Consider the following 13,210-nt stretch of genomic DNA (forward strand, 5'->3'; position numbering starts at 1 on the left):
TGTAATAAAGTCAAAGCAAAGACATGAGTTTCTCAATAAATTCTTGAAATCATTTTATTTTGCACCTCAAAACAAGAAGGGAATGAGTATGTGGTACATTGGGAATGTAGACACAGCTGTAGTTTTACATTTTCTTTTTTTTTTGGTGTAAGCTCAGAGAAAACAAAATTGTTAATACAGTCATAATAATTGCACTTCATAAATCTAGACTGTAGCCAGTTTTTTGCCTCCGCCAGAAACACCCCGTTGCCTCTCTCTCTCGAGTTTCTAAATTCAATTTACCAATGAAATTTGACTGACAAAAGAAATGCTAATTTAACGTCAGGGACCGCTGTGCCCATCCAATTTTTCTTTATTTCCCCCCTCTCTGTCCCACAAGGCATTAGTCTTCTCAGTAATCTAAGTGCAGTACATTCACAGGAAAGTCACAGTCGAAATAAATATTTCAGTGTTGAGACAAAGCTTACGAGCAGCCTCAACCTGGCTCGAAACCGCTAGCACAGAGCTGAGAAAAACACTTGTCCCCTCTCCTTCCACCTCTATTCGAGAGAGGTACCACAATGATTGTTTTTATCATTTCAAAATGAGGAATGGTCAAGCGACACCTCTGATAGGTTAACTCCCCTCAGGTCTTCGTTTAATGGAGTCACTTGTACTTCTAAACTTCAAAGCCATGAAGGAAAAGTAATTTGATCCCTAACCAATCAAGAACAACAGTACCAACAACAGACAGCTCATTTTCACAATTCCAAATCAGATTCATTTTGGCATGTCAGAATGCATTTATTTGATTTTTCTTTTCAACAAGACCTGATCGGTCTAAAGTTGTTAATGAGGGTGGTCTCATTTCAGAGCTTTCCAACAACAACCGATTCATTTTATATCTTTATATCCTATTTGGAGATTTGATTCCAGTGTAGGTAAATAAATGAGAGTTCTGTTGTATAGTTCTCGTGGTGAATACACCGTGAGAACAGCAGAAACTTAAACTGCAGCCAAAGGAGAATAAAATCAAAAGAAATTACCCTTAATGAAACATTAAAAAAACTTAAGCATTTTACACTCTTACTCCCTTAGCAGCCAATGCATATTATATACTACAAATATATACAGGTCCTTCTCAAAAAATTAGCATATTGTGATAAAGTTCATTATTTTCCATAATATAATGATAAAAATTAAACTTTCATATATTTTAGATTCATTGCACACCAACTGAAATATTTCAGGTGTTTTATTGTTTTAATACTGATGATTTTGGCATACAGCTCATGAAAACCCAAAATTCCTGTCTCAAAAAATTAGCATATTTCATCCGACCAATAAAATAAGTGTTTTTAATACAAAAAAAAAGTCAACCTTCAAATAATTATGTTCAGTTATGCACACAATAGTCAATACTTGGTCGGGAATCCTTTTGCAGAAATGACTGCTTCAATGCGGCGTGGCATGGAGGCAATCAGCCTGTGGCACTGCTGAGGTGTTATGGAGGCCCAGGATGCTTCGATAGCGGCCTTAAGCTCATCCAGAGTGTTGGGTCTTGCGTCTCTCAACTTTCTCTTCACAATATCCCACAGATTCTCTATGGGGTTCAGGTCAGGAGAGTTGGCAGGCCAATTGAGCACAGTAATACCATGGTCAGTAAACCATTTACCAGTGGTTTTGGCACTGTGAGCAGGTGCCAGGTCGTGCTGAAAAATGAAATCTTCATCTCCATAAAGCTTTTCAGCAGATGGAAGCATGAAGTGCTCCAAAATCTCCTGATAGCTAGCTGCATTGGCCCTGCCCTTGATTAAACACAGTGCACTAACACCAGCGGCTGACATGGCACCCCAGACCATCACTGTCTGTGGGTACTTGACACTGGACTTCAGGCATTTTGGCATTTCCTTCTCCCCAGTCTTCCTCCAGACTCTGGCACCTTGATTTCCGAATGACTTGCAAAACTGAGCAACAGTCCAGTGCTGCTTCTCTGTAGCCCAGGTCAGGCTCTTCTGCCGCTGTTTCTGGTTCAAAAGTGGCTTGACCTGGGGAATGCGGCACCTGTAGCCCATTTCCTGCACACGCCTGTGCACGGTGGCTCTGGATGTTTCTACTCCTGACTCAGTCCACTGCTTCCGCAGGTCCCCCAAGGTCTGGAATCGGTCCTTCTCCACAATCTTCCTCAGGGTTCGGTCACCTCTTCTCGTTGTGCAGCGTTTTTTGCCACACTTTTTCCTTCCCACAGACTTCCCACTGAGGTGCCTTGATACAGCACTCTGGGAACAGCCTATTTGTTCAGAAATTTCTTTCTGTGTCTTACCCTCTTGCTTGAGGGTGTCAATGAAGGCCTTCTGGACAGCAGTCAGGTCGGCAGTCTTACCCATGATTGCGGTTTTGAGTAATGAAACAGGCTGGGAGTTTTTAAAAGCCTCAGGAATCTTTTGCAGGTGTTTATAATTAATTAGTTGATACAGATGATTAGGTTAATAGCTTGTTTAGAGACCCTTTTCATGATATGCTAATTTTTTGAGACAGGAATTTTGGGTTTTCATGAGCTGTATGCCAAAATCATCAGTATTAAAACAATAAAAGACCTGAAATATTTCAGTTGGTGTGCAATGAATCTAAAATATATGAAAGTTTAATTTTTATCATTACATTATGGAAAATAATTAACTTTATCACAATATGCTAATTTTTTGAGAAGGACCTGTATATAAAATAAAACAACAAAAATAGGTTCAAGTCTTCAAGTTCTTTAAATACATTATATTCAAACGTCTAATTTCCAACCTGCCAAGACTTTCACACATTTTTACACCCCAAGCAGTGCAATTTCTATGAAAGATTTCCATTTTCTCAATTAACGTCACCTAAAAGCACTCATCTAGTTGCCTTTTTGGTCTTTGAAATGTTGTAATGTGCGAATACCGCTACCTCTTACAGTGTTTTGTTAGCACAGGTTCAACCTTATATTTTATAGACAACAGTGGTGCTTAAAGACCATCATTCTTCTTCAAGTTAATCCAATCGGTTACTTGCAATGTTTGGAGGAGAAGAGGCCATATTTACTTCATTTAAACCATTGACTCTCACCAAAAAAAAAATATTAGTCTGATAAAATAATTCAAAAAGAAAAAAGATAAGCAATTGGAAAACAACCAAAAAAATCCCTCTTAGTAAAAAAGAGAGAAAAGAATATAATCACAGAATCCACATTTAGGAACATTCCAATTCCCAGACAGCAATTCTCTCCCAGCTCTGAGCTGAGAGGCACAGATTGGCTTTCCAGCATTCACCCAACCATGTTTGGATCCAGATCTCCCCCAGTCTGCTTTGAGCAGAATCACAAAACTCCACTGCAAATCTAGGCAATGGCAACAACTGCAGTTTGTGATTAAAGATTTTCCAGTCGCTCTTTATATTGGTCAACCCGGCTCTTCTTATCTGTAAACAGGGAGGCGGATGTGTGCATGCTGGTGGTCCAATAGTCTCGGCACAGACACAGTCTCATATCCCTTCCCCAACATCTGCTCCTTGATGCAGGGAGGATGGATGTCATTGATCAGGTATTCCAGTGACTGCAGACTGCTGCTCAACACTGATGTACTACATAGACTCTTACTGGGCAAACTGCAACACAGACCACCCGTGCTGTCTATGGGGTGGTGGTGGTGGGGATGATGGTGGTGATGATGATGATGATGAGGGTGTTGGTGATGGTGGGGGAAACCCAGTTCCCTGTGCCCTGTCACCGGTCCAGCTGTGGTGGTAGCTCCCGGGAGGTCTTGTGGGTTGTAGCAGTCGCTGTCTGGTGTCACCAGAACGCTGTTCCACGGAGGCGCAAAGTACTGGCCTACAGAAAAGTTTCCATGCATCCCCACACAGTTCAAAGGGGAAGAGCTGACCTTGTCCAGTCCACCACTTGTACTGGCTGTCATCGGATAACCTCTGGAGGAGGACACCTGTGCCCCTCCGAGCATGATGGACCCTCCCAGGGCACAGGTTTCGGGTGACTTGCTAATGGCACCTCCTCCTCCACTCCCCCCACTGTACATCCTCAAAACGGCCTGCTGCTGCTGCTGTTGTTTCTGCCACAAAAGGTAGTCTATACCTTCGGGATACACCCCAGCCTTCATCGCCTCCCCATTCTGCCCTGGTAGCACCGTCCCTGAATAGGCCATGTTTCCCTGCGGAGCCACACTAGTGACGTAAGTCCCCCCTGAGGAGTTAGCGGTGCCCTGTTTGGATGGGCTGGGGTTCAGAGGTCCTGTAGATGCCCCATTCTGACACACCTGCTGCAGAGCCTGGGCTTGGCAGTGCTGGTTAATCTGGTAAATGATGCTCTGGATGGAGGGAAGATTTGACTGAGGAGGGAGGTTCAGTCCTCGGCCCCCTGCCACAGGGATCACAGAACTGGCCACAGTGACATTAGGGGGGACCGACAGAGTGGTGGCCTCTGTCGGTTTGGGAGGCCCTGTGTGGTACACAATCTGTCCATGGCAATGACCTAAAGTGCTGCTGTTGGGAGGCGGATAAGGAGCCACTGCTATCTGCGCCGGAGACAACTTAGTCCTCCTGCCTTCTGAGTTTTTGAGGACGCCCTTTGTGGAGGGTAAGAAAGTTGATAAGGAGGATGAGGATGATGAGGATGATGATGAGACTTTGACGATCGCTAACAGACCATGGTAGCCCCCAGTGTGGAGTTGGGGATAGGGGCTGTAGCGTTGTCCAGTGGTGTCATATCCATTCACAGTCCGGTTAAGGTGCTTGTGTTGGGGGACCCTGATGTTGGTGGGGAATATCTTGATAGACAGAGGGTTGTTGGCTGTCTTCTGTGCGTAGGCATCCAGCTCTGCTGCGCTGGGGTAGCGCGGGGAAGGCATGGGGACAGTCAGCTCACCTGGAAGACAAAAATAAAAGAATGTCTTTAGTCAGACTTTGAAAGACTTGGAACACGAGTGTAGACTATATGGTAACTTTATATAATGTTTGATGATAATGGAGCTACCAGTCAGAAAGCAGCAGCCTGGACATTCTTTTTAAAGAAGTCTTTGGCACTCTGTACTTCTGTGCAAATCCCAAACCATTTTAGTAGGGTCAAGTATGCAAAGCTTCCAGTAAAGACTTCCATCCCTGGTTGAAGGTCACACAGTCGTTACCTTCATGTGTGTAACAACTTTTGGCATCACCCTAAATGGCCTGCTCCTTTTGGTGGATCACATTACAACAGCAGTTCTGCCTTTTCCATAACAAAGAAAATAAGGCCCTACCTCAACTTACATACATGATTTGTATGTTCTCAGCTACCCATCTAGAATTTGCCATTGACATTATATGTGTACTTTCTTAATTGCAATTTTCATTTGTAAGAAAATGTCTGCTAACAACAACAACAAAAATAATTGTACAAGCCTTAGATACATAATTCACAAATTATGTGAATACGCAATGTTTTAAATTCAGCCTCTCTATAGAAACTATATTTTATACCTCACCCAGTTCTCTCTCACTCTATATTCCAGTAGAGGTTTATCCCTGGATAAATAGCTTTTTAACTTGAAATCAGGCACCTAAGGCATTATTAAACCAGTGCTTTGTGAAATTAATTTGGCCTTTCTATTGTTCAAAATTGGGTTACCCTTGGAGACGGAAAGGAGAGCGAGCAGGAAGTAAGGAGGATAAAAGACTTGTTTAATTGCACTGACACATTTGAGATTTATAAGTAGCACCAGTAGGTCTTAGCCTTGGCCAGGCCAATTTCTCAATTATTCAATCAGACCATCTCCAAATTAAGACACAGACCTACATTACCCCTCCCACGAACCCCAGAAAACTCTACCCACTGGGAACTCGTAACCGGGTTTTTTTCAGCCTGTACAGAAAAATGGTGAGACAAAATGTACTGCCTGAGCTTCGTCATAAAACATGATTGAGATATCCATTAAAAGCTGTGCTGCAAAACTCACTGACTCACTCCTATTAAAACGCAAAGACCCACATGTTGGGCAGGGAAGGAAATGATAAAAAACCCCAATAAGCCTTAATGTCTAATTGTACTCAGACAGTAAGACAAAGTGTCCTTGTAGTTGGACTCGGTTTAGGCTTGATCAGGGTTTTGAATCAGGCGTTTTCAGAGGAAGCTCTGGCTTTTGGGATTCTGAGAAAAACGAGTTGGGGAAACAAGGAGAAAGAGCTGCGAGAGGCAGTGCAGAGGATGAGCGGAGGTGAAGGGCCGTGGTGAGATTGGATTTAAACGACATTATTCAGGCAATTTCATGGCTACTTAGTTCAGTGCTACAAAAAGGCAGAGCGGGAGCAGGCAAAGCACTCAATTTACAAGTGATAAATCAACTGCCACAAATGACTACCAACCCTCTCAAAAATTATATTTTTAAGAAAAGTGTGCACATTTATTGGTTGTTTTTATCATTCTGACTAAAATTAAACTGCCACAAATGACAGCGTCAGCAAATTTCAGAGTGTTTTTTTTCCAGAACTCTAGGGATCCAGCTGTGAGAAAGTTGTCACATTTCTGATTGTCACACTTTTAACATCCTTTAATCTCTGGCTTCCATTAAGCTAGCAAGTCAATCAATCAAGAAGCTAAATCTACACCATCCATGTGCTCTAAGCCTTAAAAATCTAATAGCACATGGTAAAAGTAATTCCCAGAAGATAAGTGACGAAGTTGCAAATCTAGCAGAGTCGGTTTATATTTTATAATTACATTATATATTATATATAAAATACTTCTTTAAAAATAATTTTAAATTATAATCATAGACTGTATAAAAACCTATACTGTATAAAATAGTGTGCAATGTAAGATAAAAATATTCTCATAAACAATTTAAGCTTTACATAACTTTTTGTTTACATAAAAAAAAAACGATTTTAAACGATTAGGCTAATATGACATGGAAAAAGTATTTCAAAAGAAATGTGAATTTTTTTTCAAATAAACACTTTAATTTATTTGTTCACTTTTTTAGCTGTCACTCAATCTTTTCCAGTGGATAGGACAAATCTGGTCCATTCCTCTACCCAAAACAGTTTTATTTCATGTATATTTATAAGATGTCTTGCTTGAGTGGCCTGCCTCAGACCAGCATTTCAAATGGAATTGGAACCAAGACTCCAGAGAAGGCCAAAAAATTCAAAATTGCATCTGTTTGTGCTGCTACTGTTGTTGTTGATATACATCACCCTACTTCTTCTGGGTTTTAGATCACAGACAGACACCCCAGACACCTCCATAAATATATTCACAATATAGCATGGCCTTTCATACATTCTTGATTTTTAAAAAATTACTATTGCTGCTTTTATATCAGTCACTGTCTGAACTGATCTGTACGTTTTGTTTTATTTTGTTTCTTAAAACTATCATTATTTATTTTCAGGCTATTTACTTAAGAATTTAAGTTAGGTTATATTTTAGGCCACATCCAAACAAACAACCTCAAACCATCTCAGACTAGCTCTTTTAGGTCTAATAAGTCTTTTTAAAACATTCCTGAGGCTCCAGAGGTCTGCAGAGTGTTTAAAGCACGTATGTTAGCTGGAATCTTCTTGGGCAGCGGATGAAAGGATGCTCATCTCTGCGCTGTCACAGTCTAATTGGAGGTGTTCTAAATGGGTCAGATGAAATGGGGGGCTGTCGAGCATCTGTCCAGCCCATGCAGGGCCAGCACAGGGGCCGACACTTTCAACCCCCTCGGTGACAGGAGCACCACGGCGCTTTGATGTTTCCCCGACAGCCAGCACAGAAGGGTGGGTGAGGAGGGTTTGTGCATGTGTGTATGATACAACTAGACCGACAGTTTCCTCACTTCATTGGATCCAAAGAGAGAAAAAAAAAAGTGGATTTCAAAGAGGCGTCGCTGGTCCATATGCAAATAGACGAGCCAATTTTCTGATCTCCTTTACGTAAGGGGGGGTTGGATCGGGTGACTATCTTTGATCATCACATGGTTTAATTAAGGAGCCATGCTTTGCCATGTCACTCTCCCTTAGCCTTCTATCTCTCTCCTCCCTTCACTTCAACTCGCTTCGTGATGGGTCCAAAATGTGCTAATTATCATTAAAGCGCAGCTAATGCTGTTGCTGCCATGTATTTTGGGTGACAGGTCCATGTTTTCCATTCCTAAACTGCTCCGTTGAATCCTCTCGCACAATGGATAAAGCTGCTGTTGCTGTCTTTCTCTCTGTGGCCTGCTCTTGTTTGTCAACAGGCAAAAAACTCCAGCACCCAACCTGCCATCAAATGGTTTCACACTTCACAGGCCACAGGGATTAGATGCCTTTCAGATCCATAGAGAGCTGCTCCAACCCACAAAGGCCTTTGACCATTACTGCAGCTATGAGCACAACAGATGAGAGAGAAATAGAGGTTTGAGGTAGCCATCACTGCTTTTCTCTGCTGATTCTTTACTAAACGACTCTAAATTAGAGATGCACCGATTACAATTTTCTAGGCCGATTCCGATTTTTCGTTGAGTTTGAGCTGCCGATACCGATTTTAGCCGATTCTGATTTAATTTTTTCTAACCACTTTACAGCACACACACACAAATATTTATTTTCTATCTTTTCTTTAATAGAACATTTTACATTTTGCATAGAACATAGAAGCTTTTTTGAACAGATAATTGCTATAAAATAGAACTATATAAAATTCTCCTGGTGTAGGTAATTCACAAACATCTAAAGTGTAGTGTTATGGAAGAACCATTTCCTTTTCACATCCAATATCCATCTAAAAAAATGTAAATAATATATAAATAACAAAAAATAAAATAAATATAGCCTTGCAGTATAAATATATTTCTCAAAACACACACACAGGCCTATTAAAATCACTCAACAGATCACCAGTCACCAGATAGTCTGTTTCTTCTCTCTTTGCCACATGTCCACCCAGACTAAACAAGCGCTCACTGTCAATGCTTGTACATGGTGCAGAGAGGTAAACTCGGGCAAGTAGAGGGAAACGATTGAGAAATAATAAAAAGAAGTTTAAATGGGTAAATTTTCTATAAATATATTTGAGTCATCATTTTCTTTTCTGACATAGCCTACTCCAGTTCTTGTTAAAACACACCAGACATGCAAATTCTGGAACCCCCAGAAACCCCCGAAACCCCCGCTTCATTCCTGATCACGCAACGCTCCTGCTCGACGCTCACGCGCTGCTCCTGCTCTCGCTGTGAATGCACTCATTGTTTAACACGCACGCCGGGGGAAAAAACGCGCTGCTCAGGCTTGCGGTGTGAAACGGCCGAAGCCTAATTCACAGGGTTTCCTACGTGTGCGTTCCGCGTTCACGTGTGATGCTGATGTTGCGCGATGTTAATCATGCAGCGCCTGAGTGCATTTGACCGGCATGAAATCGGAAAATGTCAGACTGACCGGCCGGTCGCCGATCATGGCTGATCACGTGAAAATCGGCCAATTCCGGTCACCAGCCGATCTATCGGCGCAGCTCTATTCTAAATTATAATTAAATCCATGTCAAGGTTATAAACAGGCCCATGCGGCATGGGTGATTCAAATCAAAAGACATACAAATAGTCTTTCTAAAGAAAACATCTGTTGCTACTAGCACATTCTCTAGCAACTTTTTCCTCAGTGGAAATCAAGGATGCAAGAACTGCATGTGGTGACACACCAAAATGAAAAGAAGGATCAAAATCACAATATGTTTTCACATTTCATACAGTTTACAAAGATACTGAGACTGGCACTAAATTACTTGCGCTGTTTGTCACAACTGTGCTTTAAAAAAAGAACTGAATAATTTCACTGTCATTGAAAAAAAGCATATAAAAGGATCTAGTCCTTCGGATGAGATGTTAAACCGAGGTCCTGACTTTGTGGTCATTAAAAATCCCAGGATGTCCTTCGAAAAAGAGTAGGGGTGAAACCCCGGCATACTGGCCAAATTTTCCCCTTGGCCTCTGTCCGTCATGGCCTCCTTATTAGTTAAGTTAATTCCCTAATTTACAGACGTGCATCTGTGGAGGGAAAAGTCCACTGTGTGTCGGGTCCAAAATAGGAATTATACATGCGTCGGTGTACAAAGTCAATTGCGCTGGGTGCAAGATAGGGCCCTTAGTTCCATTTAACACATATTACTAGGGCTGAAAGATTATGGAAAATAATCTAATTGCGATTTTTTTAACCAATATTGCGATTGCGATTTAATATGCGATTACTTTAAGTTCTTTACCTTCTGTATTAGTCGACAAAGACAAGCAATAAATCATTGTACAGTAGGGATGGGAATATTATATATATATATATATATATAAACACATTTAATTAATGTAATAAACCAATTACATGTTAAGAATTTTAAATGGGCTATAAACTAATATAGCTTCAAAATATAAAAGCTAGTAAATAAAGAGGAACAAAAAAAAACATTACAAGCAATAAACGAAGAGTGCTTTCAGTATTTAAAAGTAGACTGTCTGAACGTTTTCCATTCAAGAGCTGGAGTGATTTTCCCCCTATACGGTAGGCTGCATTCACACTAATGCACATATCTCTTTTGAAATTTTAAATGTGGTTTGTCCTGTTGGTTTAAGATATAACTGACCGTGTTTAAATTAATTTCGCGTGAAAAGCATTTTGAGATTCAAGTATATTTAACCAATGAGTCGCTCACAGCCGCATGCATGCAAGTATTTTAAAATGAAAGCAGCTTTCTCAGTGATTTTCATATTTTTAATATATAAGACAACTGCATTCCAAAAGACATAAATAATGCCTTTGTGGAGCATTTGTAAGGAAAATTTTGGCGGCCAAGACCGCGCACTGCAAGATTAACATCACAGTGGCAAAACCTGTGCAATGAAGCCCGACACTGTCCTTGTAATTCGCTTAAACCCCGAACTTTATGAAAGCTTATTTTTCGGAAGGTTCGAGCGGTGTCGTGCGCGTGTGTGTGTGTGTGTGTGAGAGAGAGAGAGAGAAATTAGAAGCAAGCAGAATGGTTGTTTCTAAAGCACTCGCAGCGTCATCACGCATCTGTGTTTAAAAACTAAGCTCAGACTCGATTCTGAAATTCTCTGAATCGATCCAGAATTGTTGGAGAGAGAATAAATAACACAATATCACATACATAAAAAATAAACTGTTCTTTCCTGTATGCCAGACCAATGCGTAGCGTGCCAAGTTGATGCTTGATCTGCAGACTGCTTTTCTCTCGCGTGTCACTCACGTTGCCAGTGTAATCGCAGCTCTTGCGGTTACAAAATCGCATTTCATCATATCGCGATATTATCGCAAATGCAATTAATCGTTCAGCCCTACATATTACAAATTAGAATATATACAGATGCAATCAAAATTATTCAACCCCCACTGCAAATCAGGTTTATTGCCAAAATGTAAAGACTTTCAGCTGTTTGCAATGAACAAATCAAACAAAAGTAATTAAAACTGCTCAACACAACAAATGTTTTAAGTGGTTTCCCCAGATTTAACTGAAAATGCAACTTTTAATGACTTCTACAGTTTCAAAATTATTCAACCCCCTAAATAGAATCCCTCACAACAGCACAAATCTGCAAAAAAAAGTCTTGTCAAGCACACCTAATGCAACTAATGAAGAGCTTCATTAGTTTCACCAGGTGTGCTTTAACTAGAACACACAAAATATCTGAACTGGGTAGGTTTGTTGAGTGTTACGTTTGACTGCAAGTTAGAAATATGGCTAAGTCAAAAGACTCCAAAAAGTTAAGAGAAGATTTCATCACCCTTCACAAACAAGTAACACGATACAAAAAGATAGCGAAAGGCACTAAATGTTCCTAGAGACAGAGTTAGAAGCAAGTTCAAAGTTAAAGGAACAGTTGTTACACTATCTGGACGTGTCAGAAGAAGGAAGCTATCAATGGCTGCAACCAGATTTCTGAGAAGGCAGGTTCAGAAAACCCTCGAGTGACTACAAAAGACCTTCAGCAAGACTTGGTGGCAACTGGCAACAGGCACTGAGGTTTCAGCTGCACAGTAAGTCGCGTACTAAACGCATGCCAGAACTCCACGCCGTAAACCACGCCGTATATGTCTGGAGGAAGAAGAATGAAGCATATGCTGAAAAGAACCTCTGTCTACAGTTCAGCATGGTGGGGCTCGCTGATGCTCTGCGGCTGCTTTGCATCCTCTGGCACTGGAAACCTGTAAAGGCAAGATGGATTCATTGAAGTATCAGGGAATCCTAGGAGAAAACGTCCTGCCATCAGTGAGGAAGCTGAAGCTTGGTCGCCATTGGACCTTGCAACAGGACAATGATCCCAAGCATATCCTCAAACTCCACAAGGCTTGGTTTTAGGGAAAAGTCCTTGAAGATTCTACAGTGGCCATTACAGTCACCTGACTTGAACCCCATAGAAAAATTCTGGTGGGATTTGAAGAAGGTGGTTGGAGCATGCAAACCCAAGAATATCACTGAACTGAAGGCCATTGCTCATGAGGAATGGGCTAAGATTCTTCAGAAATGCTGCCAGAAGTTGGTGTCAGGTTATACATCTTGTTTGCAGCAGGTCATAACAGCAAAAGGGTGTTCTACTTAGTACTAAAGATGCTTGCAATGAAGGTGTTGAATAATTTTGAGAAGTCATTAAAAGTTGCATTTTCTGTTGAGTTTGGGGAAACTACTTGAAACATTTGTTGTGTTGAGCTATTTCAGTTTTATTTGTTCATTGCAAACAGATGAAAGTCTGTACATTTTGATTTGATACACCTGATTTGCAATGGGGGTAGAATAATTTCGATTGCAGCTGTATATACACAGTATTTATATACGATTCCAAAATTACACAATTTAAGTTTTAATTTCAAATTTACAAATTTAGATTTTAACTTTAAATATATAAATTATGCAAAACACAGTTTCATGGCTGGCAGAAATTATTCGTGTTTATATTTAATATTACATTCATTTGAATAAATCTTAATGCACTCACCACTGGCAGGCTAGTCAGTTCTAAGTGATTAACATCATGTTTGTTTATCATGATGAAACTTGCTTATAAGAGAGCACCAGATGGGCAAACGTTGAACTTAAAAACATTACTTGTTTGACTTGTTTCCTCACACTTCCCCCTGCCCAGATATTACACTAACATTATCCAACACGTAGGCCATCCCCCAAGTGAGTGCGAGTGTGAGATCTTTCATCAGCTCAGACCTGCGTGACTTATTGGTGTTCAATGTC

General features: G+C 40.8%; 1 protein-coding gene across 5 annotated transcripts in view; it reads right to left on the reverse strand.

The window, feature by feature from the left end:
• Positions 1 to 36: 36 nt before the first annotated feature.
• The window catches only part of fam222aa (family with sequence similarity 222 member Aa), a 117,052-nt gene continuing 103,878 nt past the window's right edge, over positions 37 to 13,210 (reverse strand). For 4 of the 5 annotated variants that reach the window (XM_077241404.1, XM_077241407.1, XM_077241406.1 and 1 more), the window contains one exon: positions 3,287 to 4,885. In XM_077241404.1, the coding sequence (XP_077097519.1) occupies positions 3,426 to 4,885 (1,460 nt within the window). In that variant the 3' untranslated portion in view covers positions 3,287 to 3,425. Of the gene's footprint in view, positions 4,886 to 13,210 lie in introns of all 5 variants that reach the window. The other variant, XM_077241403.1, reaches the window with a different exon arrangement.

This window comes from Siphateles boraxobius, unplaced genomic scaffold (assembly GCF_051911475.1).
Source record: "Siphateles boraxobius isolate OS27281-9 unplaced genomic scaffold, OSU_SipBor_1 24, whole genome shotgun sequence".
NCBI lineage: Eukaryota > Metazoa > Chordata > Actinopteri > Cypriniformes > Leuciscidae > Siphateles > Siphateles boraxobius.